This window comes from Amphiura filiformis, chromosome 13 (assembly GCF_039555335.1).
Source record: "Amphiura filiformis chromosome 13, Afil_fr2py, whole genome shotgun sequence".
Taxonomy (NCBI): Eukaryota; Metazoa; Echinodermata; class Ophiuroidea; order Amphilepidida; family Amphiuridae; genus Amphiura; species Amphiura filiformis.
The window spans coordinates 53,165,497-53,186,791 of record NC_092640.1 but is presented as its reverse complement, the minus strand read 5'-3'; the positions used below and the strand labels follow the sequence as shown (position 1 = coordinate 53,186,791).

Genomic DNA, 21,295 nt, shown 5'->3' with positions numbered 1-21,295 from the left:
ATATACTGTAGACCTGTTGATGAAGTAATGCATTGCTTCTACAGTTGATGAAGTAGTACATTGCTTACATCTACTGTAGATCTGTTGTGCATTTGTTTTACATCTATTATAGATCTGTGCATTGATGAAGTACGGTTATTTTATTAAATCATTATTATCATTTTGCAAATCAGTGTTTTAACTACACTAAATCCTTTAGTCTTTCAACAATACCCACGGTCATCGGGTTGTGCTGTTGGTGAATAAGGCAACGTGAGTTCGAATCCACCATCAAAGTGAGGCTGTGTATTTAGCAAAACACATACAAACCGAGGATTTGCGTAAAACCGAGGCTACCAAGCGAGGCAACAAAGCGAGGATCCCGTTTATAATGCTCTGACGTAGCGAGGGGGGGGTATAGGGGGTATATAAGCATACTCCTCACTTCTAATGTGCAATGCAAATTTCCTCGGTCTTTATGCATGTTTCTTTTTTATCCTTGCTTTGCAATGTGTGTAATTTTTTGTAAATCTCGCTTTGTATGGGGGACCGGGTAGGGGTGAAGGATTGTGGGTAAAAAAGGAGCCGCCATTAGAGGCCTGAAGGATTCAGGCAAGTTGTTAACATACATACATACATGAGAGCTTTTGTTACACGCCATTTCAAAAGATCACAGCGTAAAAAACCAAAACATATGCAAAATATTAACCCCAGTCCATGTATGATTAGGGCCAACGCCAAGAGGGTACCCCACACACACCCTACCCCACGCCAACCCCTCACACACTCAATTCAAGTTTATCCTTTCTTTCAGTCGGCATCTTCAATTCCGACTGCTTGGCAGCTGACTTCCCATAGCTTCTTACACATAGCATCGTCCTTTACTACTGAAGACCTTAGTGGGCGTGGTTGACAATTCTCAAAGTAGGATCCTGAGAGATCGGTGATGGATTCATCAACAGCGCAATGGATGCTGCCCTGTGCACCTGTCCGCTCACTTAAAAGAAGTAACCTGCAAGGGGAGAAACAAGGTGCAGTTATGGCGCAATATGGACTACAATGGCCTCATCCCAATGGCATAGTTCAGTAACCTCAATTTGCAGAGTATGAGTTTTTTGTACCTAAATTTTCAAAATTCATTCAATTAATGTACAAATGTATTGGGGTTAAAGTCATATGTACGATCTTATAATATGAATTTGGTTAATTTTTTTCAAACCTGATATTTTGGCATATTTGTAATGTTTACACCTGTCAAAACTTGCACCTAAATGGAATCAGCCAAATTTGTTGTGTTTGTAGGTAAACAGAGCAAAGTTCGACATAAAGTCATAATTCAAGAAATTATTACTTTATGTCCACCCATAGAACTGCGTGTTAAACGGCCAAAATAACAAGCAGTGTTTATTTCACGTTACCTCGTTATTTCAGCTCAAAATGGACAGAAACCATTCCCGATCATTATTACTAGTATTATTTCAGCATTTTGAGTATATAATGACAAATTTTAAATTTGAAGGAAATCGTACATTAAGCCTTTAAAGAACTGTGCCCTGATAGATTTTGTTTTTATTTATAACATTCGGCCGAAGCCAGGCTAAGCCCAATGGTACTCAGAGGCTACTATTTTCAAGGGATGCCAACCGGATGACGGGACAGGGATATGAGAAGAGGTCCGCTTTTAAATGCAGGAGGAAAACCGGAGCACCCGGAGAAAAACCTGCTAGGATGAACATGGATAGGCAACCAAACTCACATGTGGCAACGCGGGGAGAAGCGAGTGAGAAAACCACTACACTAACTCGCCATGGGCATAATTTGTTAAAATCTGCAAAGGGTAATGCATCTTGTGTTAAAATTTTCCCGGACGTATTAATTAAAGTTATCAAACTTTAAAAATACATTAAGAGATGGGGTATGAACATTTGAACAGTATTTATTGTGGGACATTAGAGCACATCAGTCATATCGAATTGCATTCTGAATACGAAGAATGTCCTTCTGATATAAAATAATTTTGATTTTTGAAATTCGCAATGTAATACACATTTTATGGCAAATGATTAAAATTGATATTTTTGATATTTAACAGTACTCGAAGTAAACTTTATAAATCTAATGATTTATACTTACAGTGTATGTAGGTGGGATGAAAAGCCGACGATCAATTGAAAATTTTGACCTTTCGTATTGAAGATATGGATTTTTCCCAAAACACCAAAAAAAAATAGGTCTTTTGGGGAAAAAATCCATATCTTCAATATGAAAGGTCGAAATTTTCAATTGATCGTCGGCTTTTCCTCCCACCTACATACACTTTAAGAATATATCATTAGATTTTCAAATTTACTTCGAGGACTGTTATATATCAAAAATGTGAAAAATATCAAATTTTAATAATTTGTCATAAAATTTGTATTATATCGCAAATTTCAAAAAATGAAAATTATTTGATATCAGAAAGACATTCTTCGTATTCAGAATGCAATTCGATATGCCTGATGTGCTCTCATGTCCCACAAAAAATACTGTCGAAACGCTCATTCCAGATCCCTTAATTTTAAGATAATTATTGGAAGGACGTAAATATGAATATCACTTACCAAATAATCGGGGAGATCCAAACATGCCTGGGATTATTTTCGACTATTATATTGGTGTTGACATTTCCTGGATGTACACTATAGGCAGTAACTCCTGTGCCTTTCAATCGACGGGCCAGCTCACGAGTGAACATAACATTTGCCGCTTTGCTATAGGCATAATCATTCAGTCCTGGGTACCGTAATCCATCTGGTGATTTTGGCTTGAAGTCAATTGCAGTCTGTATGTGCTCATAATAGTTTGACGAGACCATTACCACACGCGATGGTGAGCACTTCTTAAGACGTTCTAGGAGGAGGAGGGTGAGCAGAAAGTGACCAAAGTGGTTTGTGCCACACACGTACTCAAACCCGTCGACTGTTCGCTTAGGAGGAACCATATTATAATAAGGATATCCACCGGTGATACCTGTCAGAATAATTAGAAAACACTAGGATCCACAATATGCTCATCTATCAGGGCAGTTCTTTAACCCCAATACATTTATACATTCATTGTGAAAATTTGGCTTCCAAAACTCATACTCGGCAACTTGAGGTCAAATTTTGCACTGCGATTGTTTAATTGAGGTTATTGAACTATGCCATTAGGATGAGGCCATTGTGGTCCATAGTGAAACATTCTAAAGGTTATAGGATCAAAATATAACTTTAGGAACAGGCAGATTTGAATGATAAGTTCCAAATTTAGGTTAAAAAGTCAACGAGTCGCAAGTGCTTCTCAAATTTTAAAAAAAATGAAATCTTGCCGGCAGGCTTTCTCGAGTAATCCGAGATTTTAATGCAACATTGTTTGATACATTCGGTCCTTTCAAGTTATAAGTATTAGGATTGGTTTTGGTTTTGGTCACGTGGTTTCCTATTATCCTGCTCTTGACTAACGTCATTACCGATATCTTTATTATATCGATATTCTTTGTTAGAAACTTAAACCTTGTGAGAAAGCAGTTTTGATTTTCGTTTCAGTTTGTTAGTACATAATCGTGTGACCGCAGAATCAATTGGTTTGAAGTTACCTTGATCAAAGTATACAAAAGAAGTGTTTAAATTTCGCAATGCAATATTCACAAGCAGAGAAATCGAACAAATCAATCTACATTTGAAAGCGTAGTGTAGATGTTCGAATAATCCTTGGATTATGTTCCTGTGAAAAACATCGAAATATTTCATTCCGATATTACATAAGAATAGACACTCGAGTGATGTACACATCTAATTCATATGCATATCGCCTACGGGATAATCGATTGAAGCTATATGACTTCCGATATAAAGGCTAATATTTGACTTTTATTCAAGTTATTAATTGCACCAAAAATGAGAAGGGGGGGGGGGAAGAGAGGGGGCGTGGTGGTGTGTGTTTGTGAGGGGCTTAAGGGAGAGAGAAAGAGAAAACAGAGGGGAGACTGGGTTAGAAGAAGGAAGGAAGGGAATGGGAGAGCTCGAGAGGGAAGTGGAGTCGAGTGTAGGGGAAGAAAGAGTACAGTGTAGGGGAGAGGTGAGGGAGAGAAGGAGAGGGAATAGGGGAAGAGGAGGTAATAATAAGATAAGGGAGCCTAAGTGAGATGTATATGTATTTATGTTTTGCTTTTCGAGGACAAGAAACTAATTTATAAATTCTTATGTTGCTTAGTGCAGCAGTTTATTAATCCATTGCCGAGAGAAAAACGTTTGATATTTTGACCAATGAAATAGCGGGGCTTTTTCCCAACGCAACAAAAAGCGCTCTACCTCATTGGCTAATCGCTATCGTTCAGTGATGAAGTATAAATTCATCTTTCGGTGTTATGATTGCAGACAAGACCTGCTCCTGCTTTTAATCCCTAGATTTTTGGTTTCTGAACAAAAGAAAAACTAAAACTGAGAACTTGAAACGAGGGATTTTATTTGTTAATTTATAAATATATTGTATTTACTCTATTGCTTTCTTGTTTCTGTATGTTGAATTTTAATCGAATAAAATCAATCAATCAATCAATCAATCAATCAATCAATCAATCAATCAATCAATCAATCAATCGTCAAGAAAGTATTACATTGATAAGCCTGTAGTGTCTAAAGTTGGCGTTGCGGCACCATAGGGGGGGGGGGGTGAATTTGGGGTCAAATTGGGCAGGACAAAGCCCAATATTGAGAGTCATTATTCCCCATGCCCCCACTAGCCCTGACGCCACCACCGGTAGTAAGGTTGCCTTACCAGCATTGTTTACTAATATATCCAATCTCTCCTCTTCTTCCAGAAACCCAGTGGCAAAGTTTCTCACTGACTCCAGACTATTCAGATCAAGATGGCGGTACGTCACATTAGTACTCTTGGAACGTTTCGACACCTCTTTCACGGCTTCCTCGGCAAGATTAGGATTCCTACAAGCAAGAATGACACGAGCACCGCGACGAGCTAAATCGATAGCTGTTTCTTTACCTATGCCAGAATTTCCACCTATTATGAACGGGAAACGAGATATTGAGTTCTTGAAGAGGTTCATTAGGTTTGTAGAAACTCATAATATACATTTCATCTTGTCAAAACCAAAAGTTATTTACTGACCTGACAGTTTCGACCATCTTGGACGATGATCATCTTCAGAGTGATGTTTTTCTCTCCACCTTCTGTTTACCAACAGAGGGCGCACCAGCGCCCAGAAGTGGGTCGTATACGTGGCTAAGATAATGGGCCAATATATATTGTAGCGACTGAACAAGCGTGTCATAAGCTTTCCAACAATGAAGCCACGGTTCTCAGATCCGAAATTGCTGGTGTTTTACGCAATGCTCGCCCCCCGAAATCGAACATTTCAGCAGAGGAAAGGCGTGCAATCCAAGATCTTAAGAAGGAAGAATCCATACTTATACTGCCAGCAGACAAAGGCAAGGCTACGGTGCTTATGGATACAGCTGAATATGAGGACAAAATTCATTCAATGTTATCGGATGAGCGCACATACGAACTGTTGCCTTCTGATCCCACTCAACGCTACAAAAAAGAACTGGTAGCTATACTTACTAAGTTGAAAAAAGAAAAGAAGATTGAAAAATATCAGTATGATCTTCTGTTTCCTACGGCGGAGAATATACCGCGTATCTATGGCACGCCAAAAATACACAAACCCGGTAATAAAGTGAGACCGATAGTAGACTATACAGGGACCATAGGCTATCAAACATCGAGAGCCTTAGCGGACATTCTGTCGCCTTTGGTGGGAGGAACTGAACATCATGTCACCAATTCAAAGGATTTAGCGGAAAGTCTAGCAGAAGTCATGATAGAGGAAGGAGAAATTTTTAACTCGCATGACGTCGTCTCGCTTTTTACCAATACGCCTATCGACGAATCGCTTAATGTCATCAAAGCTAGATTACAACAGGATAAGACTCTGCACAAACGGACTCTACTAGCGGTGGATGACATTATTGATCTTCTGAAGTTTGTACTTACCACCACATATTTTCTGTTTCGTGGAAAAATATACAAGCAGCGATTTGGTGCGGCTATGGGTAGCCCGGTTTCCCCAGTTGTCGCGAACTTGTATTTGGAATTTCTGGAGCAGCAAGCGATAGCCACAGCACCTTTAGACTGTAAGCCGCGCCTCTGGAAACGTTATGTGGATGATATTTTAGAAATTGTAAAGGAAGATCAAGTTGAAAATCTCACCACACACCTCAATCAAACGGACCCCACGGACAGTATCAAATTTACATTCGAGAAAGAACAAGAAAGATCCATACCGTTTTAGACACGTTGATTGTGCGCAAACCTGATGGTTCTGTTAAGCTACTGGTCTACAGGAAAGCTACACATACAGACCAGTATTTAAATTTTGCTTCTCATCACCCCGTTCATCATAAACTGGGCGTGGTCCGCACTCTTTTGGACAGGATGAACAGTGTTGTATCAGAAAAGGAGGACAAAGAACAAGAAGAAGGAAAAATCAAGCACGCACTCAAGAATTGTGGCTATCCCGAGTGGACTTTTAACCATGTCAAGCGCAAGATGGAATGTAAACAGGCTAAAAAGCAAAGTAAGAACAAAAATTCCACGGAAAGAAGCAAAGGGCTTGTGATCATACCTTATGTTGAAAAAATGACAGAAACAGCCACTCGCATTTTCAGAAAACACGGCATAGCCACTGCAGTACGTCCACACACCACTTTAAGAAAAATGTTGGTGCATCCAAAGGACAAAAGAGACCCCATGAGTACCACGGACTGCATATATGAAATTCCTTGTGCAAATTGTGATAATACTTATGTTGGTGAAACTGGGCGGCGTTTTGAAACAAGATTGAAAGAGCATAAAAAAGAAACTGAGAAAGTAGCCCATAGTAAAGGAACATTTACTCGTCAAACAAGAAAACAGTCGGCTAGCGAACAGTCCAAATCTGCTATAGCGGACCATGCCGTTCAACAAAATCATGTGATTAACTGGAAAGATGCTCAAGTACTTGAAAAGGAATGTAATTCGGGAGCCCGCCGTATAAGAGAAGCCATCTGGATACGGAAGAGAGCACAGAACACAATGAACAGAGACGAGGGGCCCATTATCTTAGCCACGTATACGACCCACTTCTGGGCGCTGGTGCGCCCTCTGTTGGTAAACAGAAGGTGGAGAGAAAAACATCACTCTGAAGATGATCATCGTCCAAGATGGTCGAAACTGTCAGGTCAGTAAATAACTTTTGGTTTTGACAAGATGAAATGTATATTATGAGATATTGAGTTGTATATTTTTATTTTCACAAATTTTCACATACTGTAAAAGTTAATTTTGAGTGGCAATCATTTTCACATATTACATAAACTACGCAAAAAAAGTTTCTTTATGGTTAGGAAATTTACCCACTATTAAAATCTAGCGACCAATTTTGTACGTTTGCTAAATAATCGCATGTGGGAAGATTGTCCTGCGCATTTTGACACCTCAATCACTACCCTACGACACTCCTGAGAAAAGATATGAATGTTTAAGCAACACGAGGTCGAAAAATGAAAATTGCAAAGAAGCCTATTCAATGGTTTTAGAGCTGATTCACTGATCAAAGACGGTTTCATTATTCCCGCCTTTTCAATTTTAATTTAAAGCATTTTAATTGATGCATGTTAGATAATCCTTTGCTTATTGTGCAGATGAATGATCAAAGACAAAGGTGAGTGGGTACTAAGACATTTACGTTTTGAGAGATGGATTTGGAAACGGGATTCAAAACAGGTCATGATTACAGCTGCATTCCTGGAAGCAGAAGGAATTGAGACACTTGAGTGGTCCTCCAGAAGCCCTGATCTTAAACCCTTGGAGAACCTTTGGGATCAGCACAAGAGACGAGTCAACAAGAAGATAAAGGCAGATGCAACTCTGGTGAGATTGCGTCGCATCGTTATCAACGAGTGGAATGGGGTTGAGCAAGGTAACATTCGACGCCTTATTAGGAGCATGAGACGCACCGTGGCTGCTGTACGGGAAGCCAACGGTGGACACACAAAGTATTGAAAGACTGGTAAAGAAAGAGATTAATCTCAAGTGAAGTTGGAAGCGGCAGTATGACGCCTAAAATGTGCTCAGCAATTAAACAAAAATGTTATCTGCATGTTTTTGTTTTTTGTGGTCTTTTATGCTGAAAACTTGAATAGGCCTTTTTGCAATTTTCATTTTTCGACCTCGTGTTACTTAAACATTCATATCTTTTCTCAGGAGTGTCGTAGAATAGTGATTGAGGTGTCAAAATGCGTAGGACAATCTCCCGCATGCGATTATTTAGAAAACGTACAAAATTGGTCGCTAGATTTTAATAGTGGGTAAATTTCCTAACCATAAAGAAACTTTTTTTGCGTAGTGTAGATGAAATCGTGATTTGTGCATTCCTAGACCGCTGCTCACATTGTAGCTGTAAACATTGCACTTTTCAGAGATTGCTTCAGAGGCGTAGCTAGGTGTTGTTGCGTTGCGCCCAGTCATAAGGGCCATTTTCTTCGGAAGGGGGGTCCCAAATATACAGGGGGGGGTCATAAAACTGATGATGACCAATATTTAGGGAGTCACAGATAGTGTGTTTATTTTATTCAAAATGACTGATTTCAAAACAATATTAGCCTGTAAGGTATTAGGTATAGGGTGTATCGGTACGGTGGTGTGTGTGGGGGTGGTGGATAAATTTGTTGTTGCCGAATAGGGGGGTCGCGATATTATTGACGCCGACTTTTGGAAAATTTGGGACCCCCTTCCGAAGAAAATTATAGCCCCCTACTAAGGATACATAATTCCCCTCACCATTCTTGAAACAATTGCGTGCAAAAATGTTTGTACAAATATGGCCAACCACTAATTAATTTTGATTATAATGAAGTGGAATATCGGTCTTAAATTGATCTTTTAAATGATTTTGTGTTGAAATGCGCGTGAATCGCTTGGAGGGGGCACGTGCTCGTGCCCCCTTGCACCCCCTGTCGCTACGCCACTGGCATGACTGGACTATGTGTACCCCCGGGGTGGTGAATTATAGGGGGGGGCAAAGACTTTTTGGCCGGCCAAAAGGGGGGGGGCAAGCATTTTTGGCAGGTCAAAGGGGGTCAAGCGATTTTTGGCAGGTCGAAAGGTGGGGGAAGCAATTTTGGCACAGATATTTTGGGTACCATTTTATATTACGCCCTAAAAAGGCGTAGCAAAACGTTAGGAACACGTTCAAATATGCATAATTTCCTGCTCGCTGCGCTCGCATTATATAAGACAATTTAAGGTTTTAAATTCGGGTTCCCCAAAATCTTGCATGTGTAAGGGGGGGGCAAAGGGTTTTTGGCACGTCAAAGGGGGGGCAAAGGTTTTTTGGCACGTCGAAAGGGGGGGGGCAAAGGTTTTTTGGCACGGCCAAAGGGGGGCAAGCGATTTTTGGCAGACCATTTTGAGAATTCACCACCCCGGGGTAGGCCTACACATAATTATTGCACCACCCCTTAACAGGAACATGTCATTGTATAGGCGAATATGTACACGAAATAGAAGTTGACAATAATTATAGTAGATCCACACGGAATCCTTCGTGGAGCTGTTTTCAGCATTATTATTATCACACTCGTGTAAAAAAATCCAATGGTGGCTAGGAATGCGATGTCGACCCTGGTAGTCAAAATGTACTAGCAAGAGCAACCGTTAAGGGCTGGGGTATGAACGTTTGGACAGTATTTATTTTGGGACATTAGAGCACATTAGACATATCGAATTGCATTCTGAATACGAAGAATGTCATTCTGATATCAAATAATTTTGATTTTTTGAAATTCGCAATTTAATACACATTTTATGACAAATCATTAAAATTGATATTTTGATATTTAACAGTACTTGAAGTAAACTTTATAAATCTGATGATTTATACTTAAAGTGTATGTAGGTGGGATGAAAAGCCGACGATCAATTGAAAATTTGACCTTTCGTATTGAAGATATAGATTTTTCACCAAAACACCAAAAAAAATTAGGTCTTTTGGGAAAAAATCAATATCTTCAATATGAAAGGTCAAAATTTTCAATTGACCGTCGGCTTTTCCTCCCTGCTACATACACTTTAAGAATATATCATTAGATTTATATAATTTACTTCGACGACTGTTATATATCAAAAATTTGAAAAATATCAAAATTTTATAATTTGTCATAAAATTTGTAGTATATTGTGATTTTCAAAAATCAAAATTATTTGATATTAGAAAGACATGCTTCGTATTCAGAATGCAATTCGATAGGTCTGAGGTGCTCTCATGTCCCACAAAAAATACTGTCGAAACGCAGTAAACGCTTATTTTAGATCCCTTAATAGCGGCGCATTGTATTGTGAATCGCGAGAATTGTCATAACAGCTCATAACATAGGCCTACCTGTAACTATGACAGTTTTTCCGCGCAAGGAAACGTTGCTTGTACAATATCTACGATACCCATGTACTCGATACCAAAAATAAGCGTATACCATAGCCAACACGAATAAAATCACCATTGTGTAACCCATGTTGCCCCCGGATTTTACCACGTCCTGACAGGCAGTGAAAGCATCTGTGACCGTCCACCACAAACTAGCTGTAAAGTCGACCACCTAAAAATACAGGTTTAGGCCTACATCGTACTACGATTATCTTGCTTTATTTCAGCTAGAGCGCCATAGGTAGAAAACCCTGTTTTTTCTGAGAACAATACAAACACGTAAACTTTTCATGACCTCAGTGACACGACCTCGATGGCAATTATTTTTATTGTGAAGTGAGAGAGAATTAAATAGAAACTAGACATTGTGCTCACAGAGCGCAGCCCTTAGCCAGTGATGTTGACCTTTTTGCCGCAGTGCGGCGTTTATATGGAATTGGCACTGAAAAAGTAGAGTATTACTATAGTAAAATACCCTACTACTCTTTATGAACACTCAATATAATAAAACATAACCTTCAAATGTTTTTGATAATACATAGCCTACGTCATCATATTGCACCGCTTTCGAACAGTCTTAAAACTAGAAGTACAAATTGTTGCATGTAAAAATTATGACCCGTTCTTCATGTTATTACGACTTTACTAAATGGGACCAAGTTTAAACAAGAATTGTCTTTAAAAAAAAGACAAAGTTCACGGATCAGGTGTATTTGTTCAACTTTAAATTTTCATATCATCACCTATATACTCTGCACTGATTTGACAATAGTGATTTGAGGCATAATGATACCTACACCATAAAGCTTATAACTTGCCAGCCAGAAACATTCAGTATCCTATTAAGTATGCAAAAGGAACCAGATGTTTGTATCCTTCAAATGTTCAAACAAGATATAACTTGCAGATGAAGTCTTGCTTGATAAGATAATTAATAAACTCATCATGAACATAGTGGGACATCGTGAGTAGTAAACCGGCTATGTGAAATATCCAGTGTATTTTTCCTATGCTCAGCGACCTTATCACAAGTAAATAATTGTAATAACCTTGCTCACCAATCAGTAAAGCATTATTATAATCATGTGATGGCTGGTAGCCAACCGCAAACATGCTTAGAAAAATGCGGTTAAAAATAGTCCCGGCAGCTACTGTCTCATTACAACGTTAAAGATGGGCTAAATAGGTCCTTGTCATGTGGGGCAGGATTAGATAAAGACATACAAACGAGGGTATGAGATATTAGGAATTATTTCCTAGCCTCTTAACCACATGGTTGGTGGACTTGTATAGCTATTCAAGACACATGCTATGTAAGGGACTAAACTGTGCATATGAGATGTGGGTGCAAGTGGCATTAACGTTAACTTGCGTGAACAAAAAGGGTGAAAAGCCACACAGGAAAGATTTTTTAAAACTTTGGCCCCTTTTATGTTGGTTTGTGGTGGACGGTCACATATATAATATATTTACGAACAATGTGAAGTAAATCTTTTTACTTTATCTGTAAAAAAAATACTCTTGCAGATGAGGACGTCGCAGAATGGACAGAAGTTGAGTCAGCAAACACCACAATTACACAAAGTCCGCGTTAAAACATTAATGTTCTAATTCTTATCAGCCTGTTTCTAAATAATCTAATAATAATAATATAACGCTGATTATCAATTTTGTGCTCAAAATAATGTTCAAATCATATCATACGACCCAATCCTTATTTACGGTATGCCACTGCCACAGTGTCGGAAAGTCACTGCCACAGGGTCGATGTCGAGAAGTCAGATATATTGAGTTATCAATCGTGTCCACGGCGCACATCGTCATCATCCCTATATCTTCGTGTTAAAAATTGCCGTGATAGTACAGCGAATCCTCTCGTTTTTTAACAGCTACGCATCGCGATTTTGTTCGAGATAGGCCGAGCGACTCAGGCTAAGCATACCATGACTATCATATGAGATACCACAGCGTTTCTATATTCTACACATCGATTTGTGCATGCTCTAGTACCCCATATGATGTTTCTATTACAAGAAAAAAAATTGCTTTCAGGTAAAACCAGGGTTTTGTTTCCAGTACACTCACTCGAAAAGCAGTACACTAATTAGCGGGGCCTTGCAGCTTGCTGTGGGTATCTTTTACTGCATTTTTAAAGTAAAAAATTTGAAATCCAAACTAAAAATTGAGATATATATTTAATTTTGAGAATGACAATTATACTTTGTATAAAGGAACGCGTCTCGTCCATTCAGTTAAGTTCCAGGTGCACGTCCTATAACACAATGCATATGAAAACTTTCTTTATCTGTGCCAATAATAGAATATTGATTTCAACAGAGTATTGACAGGAGGGTGAAAGTGCATAGGAACAATGCCGGAAACTACGTCACGCTATTGTTCGACCTAGGCTAGTCTCCTTCGCAGCCAGTTTGGTTACGCTCCCTCCACACAAATAGTCTGCCAATGATGACGAACTGGTCCTTTTTGATTGGCTAATGGTTTTTTGACGACGTCATCCAGCTTTACGTCAAACAAAGCTTTCAATTGGTCGATCGGCTAGACGGCTACTTAATTATTCATGAGCAATTTTGACCCGCCATCTCGCCAGCTGACTGAGGTCAATCAAGTTCCCGTATGTACAGCTCTACGGCTACATACGTGTAGCCAATCAGAAACGGCGTTATAAGTGGCCATTGGCAGACTGTTTGTGTGGAGGGAGCGGAACCAAACTGGCTGCCGTGGAGACTAGATCTAGGCTACATATTTTTTAACGCATGCGTGTTCGGCAATACAGCTTTAGTCTCCACCACCTTCGCAACACGGTACGTGGAGTGTCTGGAATCATACTGACGGCGGAGGAGAATACTAGCTGGTCAGACAGTTTAATTTTATGAAGCATATAATACATGAACAATCACCGTCATTTGATCGATTTACTACAGAATATATTGTATATTCAAAATATAATTTTAATATTGTAAACCTGTTAACTTATATATTTGTGTACTAAAGTATAAGGACACGTGAATAAAATCATGTCGAAGACAAAATGGCCGCTAATCCGCCTATTGTCTAGACCTAGGATACATATTTCAAAAGAGGGCAGCAGACTAGGATGCTTATCCCTTCCTCTTTATCCCCGGTATTGAGCTGTATGGAAAAAATATTTATTATACAGGGTGTTGACACTGTGCGGCGTAAATAAGTTCTTATGTGATGTTGACGGATACCGGTATGCCACTGCCGCCACAGTGTCGGAAAGTCAGATGCAGTGGCGTAGCCACCTTTTTTTGGTCGGGGGGGGGCAAAATAAAATTTCGGGGGCACAGACGAAAACAATACAGTTGCATCATACAATACATAGAAACTGTTTGTCTTGCAGCTTCCAAAAAGGCTTTATTGGGGCGATGTGCGCGTGTAGCGCGCAAAATTTTTGTTATTTTACACTATTTTCGCCCATTATCAGGATGGAAATGGCTTTATCTTCACAATGTGCAAAACTTTTGTATTTTGCACTATCGGGCTGAATTGCCCCTTTTCTTTTCCCTCCTGATCTTCTCTTTCATTTTTTGTCAGAGGGGCACTTTTTTCTTTCATTTTTTTGTCAGGGGGCACTCTGCTATGCTCGTTTATATGAGTCGATACTGAGCAATCAGGTATGAATGGTGCACTATCGATTTGCTAAGCTTCTTATCTATTGAGCTTGGCCGGTTATGAACCACCGTTATCGCGACTTCTAAGCAGAATGACGTCATTTTAACCCACAAAGCATTGTGGTCGTGACCATAAACAAAGGAAAACAATTTACTTCCGGTAATTTTATAACGCCAATATTTCTTATGGCCAAGCTTGGCGGATCATAGAAACAACATTGCCAGTCTTGGAAAACCTTTCCAAATCATTTCCACTGGTTTAAAAGTCCCGCAGACACCCGCCAGTATTACTAATCATGATCAGAAAAAATACATAAATTCACCGTAACTTTGGAAGGAAATGAGGGAATTCGATCAGGTTTTCACTAGTAAATAAACTTGAACTCGGAAACACAATGACGCAATCGAAGATCATGTGACCGATGCAAAAGGGCACTAATACCATCCATTTCCGGTACGGGTCACCTGGGGGTCTGTTTAAATTAAATTTTAAAATAGATGATCGATATTGTCGCATAACGATCATAAACATCAAAGGCCGTGTTTGAGGGACTGCACTGATTAAATCCATTCAAGTGATGACTCGCGTTGAATAGCGTAATCGGCTTAACCCTATTGAGTGGATTAAGATTTTTCTGTGGAACCTCCTTCTATAATACCATGGTCAGATGTATTGAGTTATTAATCTGGTCTACGACCATGACGACGAGGATAAGTTTGTATTATTAGAGAGCTTGCGAAATGACGTTACTTTAACTTTAACTTTAACGTCTAGAGGATTATAGAGGATTATGTATTCAAAACCAAGGTGCTTTTGAATACATAATCCTCTATAATCCTATAGACGTTAAAGTTAAAGTTAAAGTAACGTCATTTCGCAAGCTCTCTATTGACGGATGACGGTATGCCATATCAGTTTGTGCTCTTTAGCATGTTTAGCAAAGTTATAGTTCATTAAATTTACAACCGCATGACAAAACAGGCGAAAATGTAACCTTTTGCACAAGATTTGCAATTGAAAGAGAATTGGCCATTGCTCGTTGAAATGGAGCTAGTATATTTTAAAACCTACATCTTGGTCAAAAATTGTGCTTGAATAGGTCGTTTTCAACATATTTTTCACATTCGCGTTGCTATAAACATTGAATTGCATCATCTGTTGACGAAATGAAAAAGTTTTTTTAGTGGGAAGTGTGAAACGTCTAAAAATGTGTAAATTATTGGACTTGCAAAACAAAATTTACCAATAGTATGTGCGTAGATGCATGTATAAGAGAATCGTTTTGTAGCCAAACCTTTTCATATGCACTGCCACAGTGTCGGAAAGTCAGATGTATTGAGTTATCAATCGGGGGTACGACGAGAATAAATTCAAATCCGCAAATAGATTCATCAGGATTGTCCGATTGAAAATATTTACAAAGTTCTAAAACAAATCCACTAAAATAGGTGATGTTGACATACCGTCGGCAGAGTGCAACACTATCATAAGTGCAGTAGAATGTAATTGCTGCCTTTTGTAAAACACCTACTGTTTGCAGCACAATCCCCTCATCATGCTCATTGTAAAGTGTTGATGTTCTGTATACTTTCCTGATGGCCACTAAGCTAACCTCAAGATATCACCTTTACATGTAGTTGGGTGTTTTTTCTAGTGTTATTGGATTAAAGTAAGTAAATTGATTGAAATGTTGCTAATGGCAGCTATTGCATTCTACTGCACTTACGATAGTGTTGCACTCTGCCGACGATACCTCAATGACGTTTTGTGCTGTTACACAGCACATTCTCAAATTGAATTACCAGCTTTGCACTTTCTCGTCTGTTGCTTCCTGTTGGTGGCTGACGTAGATGGCGCTGTTAGTAACTAGTCATAAATGTGCGGCGGAATGTAGCGGAATCTGGCTACATACTGACTTTCTCGTCTGTTGCTTCCTGTTGGTAGCTGACGTAGATGGCGCTGTTAGTAACTAGTCATAAATGTGCGGCGGAATGTAGCGGAATCTGGCTACATACTGTTTATGTATAGGACTACCAAAAATTCTTGCAGATTCGTTCAGCAAAAATATCGTCAAATTTGAATTTCGTTCTGGTAATCCAGAACGAAATTACAACAGTGGCCTATGGAGCAGTGTAATACACATAATCATGCATAACTCGCAAACGCAAAATCGGAATTGGAAATAAGCTTTTTTCATGGATATCGATTGAACAATGTCTTTAAAAGAGGATACTAGGATCACGAAATCCTTCTTTAACTTCAAAGAAGTACAAATTATGCAAATTGGGCTGTCAGGTTGACAGCTGATATCATGAGCATATAAATGATATAGATGGATATCGATCGATTGATGGTGTCGGACATGTTTTTTTAGATCGTCCGATACGGAGTACTAAAAACCTCAAACTTTACACTTTGGCTGCTTAAATTGATATCATCGTTACATCTAGATATCAAAGCTTCTCACCAGACAACATCATGAGTGGAGATAAAGCTGTGGAAACAAGGCAAATGAAGAAAAAGTCAGCTTCAAAACCATCACTGACTGACCAAGATGGCGCCCATGGTACCGAACCCGGTACGGTAGCGGCCACTCCACAAGCTAAGCTAGCCAGCCAACTTAAGTTAATATTAACATCAGACCCTGAACTTCTTCAAAATCTTGCGGACACGATAGCAGCCTGCATTATTGGGTCACCGCCACTACTCAAAACGGTGTCAGAAAAGTTAAAAGAGGCCTTGAAAGATGAGATGGCTGAAGAAGTGAAGCAGGATGTGTATGCATCGGTGTCTTTCGACATCAAGAGACAAGATGACACCATAGACGACCTGCAACTGCAAGTTAACAACGCAGCCAAGCAAGTAGACAGCCTAGAAACCAAGCTCGACAATCTGGAGCAATATTCTAGGAGAAACTGTCTGTTACTCCATGGCATCCCGGAGAAAACAAAGGAATCTACTGACCAGATCGTCATGGATACCATCAGTGAGCGTCTCAAAATCAAGCTTGACGAAAGAGATCTTGACCGGACACATCGCCTTGGACCTGTTCGCTCAAATCGCGCTAATAACACCGATGAGAACACACCATCGCGCCCTAGGCCGATCATCATGAAATTCTGCAGCTATAACATCAGGAATAAGATCTTCACAACCAAAAGCAAGCTCAAAAAAACAGGTATCGTGATAACGGAAAATCTAACTCCTAAACGCGCAGCACTGTTGAAAGCTACCAAAGCCATTGAAGATGTGAAAACTGCCTGGTCTATTGATGGGAAAATTCACTGCATCACTAACAGCAATAAACGCGTTACCATCAACTCCCAAAGCGACTTAAATAACATGTAAGTGAACTTTTTGCTAAATATTATCAGCAACCGGTTTACCAAACTTTCGCGAATTTCCCCGGGGAATTTCCGCGTATCACAGACTGTTGTTATATTAAGCGCTTTTAAAGTATAAGCGTATAAACATACCAATTATTTGTCACTCTGTTTGCTTGTAAAATGTTTCCCATGTAGCTTTATTTATATTATATTATGTTTGTTTATGTTTTTGAGCTATGAGTATACAGTATGTGAGACATGTCTTCTTGTACTTTTGATCATCCTTGGATTGCTCCATGCCATTGATTCCTGTGCTTTGTGCCTTTGTTCTCATGGTACATGTACCATACACCATCCCCATTAGCGCAGTGATTATCAGTTGTATCTTATCGACCATGCTGTATGCTCACACCTCGGAACTGTTAATAATATTGATTCTGTTCTCTTGACCTAATGACATTTGATCTTGTACTTTAATTTGTCACTTCACAAATACCATATTTGTTTCCTCTTCATATCCAACACTGTTACTAGTACCTTTGAGAAATGCTTTGCAATTTTTGGCTCAGGTATTATGCTCTCCGACTCTTTATGGGTCTTTCTTTTTCAAATAATGTACTTTATATTTGCAAATAATTTTTTCAACATTGCTTATATTAATCTTGCAGTACATCTGACTTACGCAATTTGCTCTTTATGTTTCATAATCTTCTGGATATATAATCAACTTTGTATTACACTCAAACTGATATTTGCTATTGGTCACTGGTTATAATTAATTGATCCAACGTTGGATTAATAATATGTCTTGTTCACAAGCTTGCTAATGTTTGATGCATAATTCACTCCTTGCTCAAGTAGCCTACTTTTCTAGTTTTAAATACTTGCTAATGTTTGATGCATGATCTTTGTTCAGGTAATTTCTCTTGAACTCCTTATGTCTTTTCAAATCATGCACTTGCCATTGCAAGTTGTGTTTCCATATTGGTCTGCTTCACATGTTTGTTTTCTTTAAAAATCTTACCATATATTTGACTTTACTCAACTTTTTGTTGATCATTTATTATAATATTCTTGGTATTATTCAGTATGTATTATATTCCAAGTGATATCAGTATATCTTTATTACTGTTACTAATTGATCTAAACTTTCATTGGCTTATGCTGATGAAAGTCTGCATGTTAGAGTTACTTCATTATTCTTGATTAAAACTTGCTAGTATTTAATGCATGTTTTAACCTTTACTCAGATATATTGCTCTCGAACCCTTCATGGGTCTTTCTTTTTCAAACATGCACTTGGTACTTGCAACTAATTTCTCTCCACATTGTATGTATGTATTATACATGTACCATACAGTAAACATGACTTACTCAATTGTCATTTGAGATTCATAACCTTCTTGATATAATTTATTCTGTATCATTCTTAGTTATCTCAGTACATGATTATTACTGGTTATTATTTAATCTAAATATGATTGGGCTATAGTAGCTTTGATTAAATACTTGCTAATGTTTGATGCATGATCTACTCTTTGCTCAGGTATTTTGCTCTCCAACTCCTTATGGGTTTTTTCCAAATCATGCACTTGACATTGCAATTAAGGTTTCCACACCTTTCTACTTCACATGTTTGCTTTCTTAGATCTTACCACACATCTGCCTTAACTCAATTTGCTATTGATTATTTACTATAATCTTCTTGATCATATCACTATATCAGGAAGTTGAGAAAGATCCAAAATAATCTCAGCATATAATTGTTAATTAATTAATGTCTGGTTGTTACTAATTGATCTAAACATGTATGCTAGGGTAACTTCATTATTCTTGCTAAAAACTTGCTAGTATCTGATGCATGATTTACTATTTGCTCAGATATCTTGCTCTCAAACCCTTTTATGGGTCTTTCTTTTTCAATCATGCATTTGATGCTTGCAAACAATTTTCTCCACATTGCATGTATTACCATACAGTAAACATAACTTACTCAATTGCTATTTATGATTAATAATCTTCTTGATATATTTTCAGTACATGATTATTACTGACTGGTTGTTATTATTGGGCTATAGTTTTGAATAAATACTTGCTAGTGTTTGATGCACGAGTTCTCTCCAGCTCCTTATGTTTTTTTCAATTTGTGCACTTGACACTGCAAGTAATGTTTTCCCCATTTTTCTACTTCACATGTTTGTTTCCTCAAATCTTACCATATATCTGACCTCACTCAGTTTGTTGTTGGTTATTTACTATAATCTTCTTAATATCATTTCATTATGTATTATATTGTAAGTGATCTCAGTATATGATTGTTACTGTCTGGTTGTTATTAATTGATCTAAACATTATTGGCTAAATCCACTCCATTATTCTTGATTAAAACTTGCTAGTATTTGATGCATGATTTACTCTTTTCTCAGGTATCTTGATCTCCAACCCTTTATGGGTCTTTCATTTTCAATCATGCACTTGGTACTGGCAAATTATCCTGCAATTAATCTTCTCCACATTGATTGTATTACTATAAATCCTGACTTACTCAATTGTTATTAATTATTTATAATCTTCTTGATATATTTACTCTGTATTAGTCTCATCTTAATTATATCAGTATATGATTATTACTGGTTGTTATTATTTGATCTAAAAATGATTGGGCTATATTAGTTTTTAATATATACTTGCTAATGTTTGATGCATGGTCTACACTTTGCTCAGGTAATTTGCTCTCCAGCTCCTTTGGTTTTTCAAATCATGCACTTGACATTGCAAGTAGGATTTCCACATTGTTCTGCTTCACATGTTTGTTTCCTCAAATCTTACCATATGACCTCACTCAATTTGTTGCTGGTTATTTACTATAATCTTCTTAATATCATTTCATTATTTATTATATTCTAAGTGATCTCAGTATATGATTGTTACTGCCTGGTTGTTATTAATTGATCTAAACATTATTGGCTAAATCCACTCCATTATTCTTGATTAAAACTTGCTAGTATTTGATGCATGATTTACTTTTTCTCAGGTATCTTGATCTCCAACCCTTTATGGGTCTTTCATTTTCAATCATGCACTTGGTAGTGGCAAATTATGTTGCAATTAATCTTCTACACATTGTTTGCTTTACTATACAGTAAATTTGTTATCTATGAGTTATAATCTTCTTGATATATTTACTCTGTACATGAAAATAGTAGATCTACTATTTTATGCTCTGTATTAGTCTCATCTCAATTATCTCATTACATGATTATTACTGACTGGTTGTTATTATTTGATCTAAAAATGATTGGGCTATATTAGTTCTGAATATATACTTGCTAATGTTTGATGCATGGTCTACTCTAAATTTGCTCATGTAATTTGCTCTCCAGCTCCTATTGGCTTATTAAATCATGCACTTGACATTGCAAGTAGGCTTTCCACATTGTTCTGCTTCACATGTATGTTTTCTTAAATCTTACCATATATTCGACTTCACTCAATTTGTTGTTGATTATTTATAATAATCTTCTTGATATTATTTCATTATATATTATATTCCAAGTAATCACAGTACATGATTCTTACTGTATGGTTGTTTTTAACTGGTCCAAACATTATTGGCTCATGCTGATTAAAATCGGTTAAGGTCACTCCATTGTTCTTGATTAAGACTTGCTAGTGTTTGATGCATGATTTGCTTTTTTCTCAGGTATCTTGATCTTCAACCCTTATGGGTATTTCGTTTTCAATCATGCACTTGATACTTGCAAATTATCTTGCAATTAATCTTCTCTACATTGATTGTATTACTATACAGTAAACCTGACTTACTCAA

At 37.9% G+C, this 21,295-nt stretch overlaps 1 protein-coding gene across 1 annotated transcript; it reads right to left on the bottom strand.

The window, feature by feature from the left end:
• Nucleotides 1-209: 209 nt before the first annotated feature.
• Nucleotides 210-10,756, bottom strand: LOC140168512 (retinol dehydrogenase 12-like). Its single transcript, XM_072191915.1, has 4 exons — nt 10,445-10,756; nt 4,780-5,022; nt 2,583-2,991; nt 210-991 (listed from the first exon to the last, which is right to left on the bottom strand). Exons 1-4 carry the CDS (start codon nt 10,572-10,574, stop codon nt 790-792), a joined length of 984 nt encoding a protein of 327 aa, XP_072048016.1. The 5' UTR covers nt 10,575-10,756; the 3' UTR covers nt 210-789.
• Between the last annotated feature and the right edge of the window lie 10,539 nt (nt 10,757-21,295).

Bases quoted from the DNA above. Each gene is read 5' to 3' on its own strand.
- LOC140168512 (XM_072191915.1), bottom strand. From the start codon at position 10,574: ATGGGTTACACAATGGTGATTTTATTCGTGTTGGCTATGGTATACGCT. The intron at 5,023-10,444 runs GTAGGCCTATGT...CGTTCATAATAG, and splicing joins AAAAACTGTCATAGTTACAG to GTGGAAATTCTGGCATAGGT. The intron at 2,992-4,779 runs GTAAGGCAACCT...TTATTCTGACAG, and splicing joins TATATTAGTAAACAATGCTG to GTATCACCGGTGGATATCCT.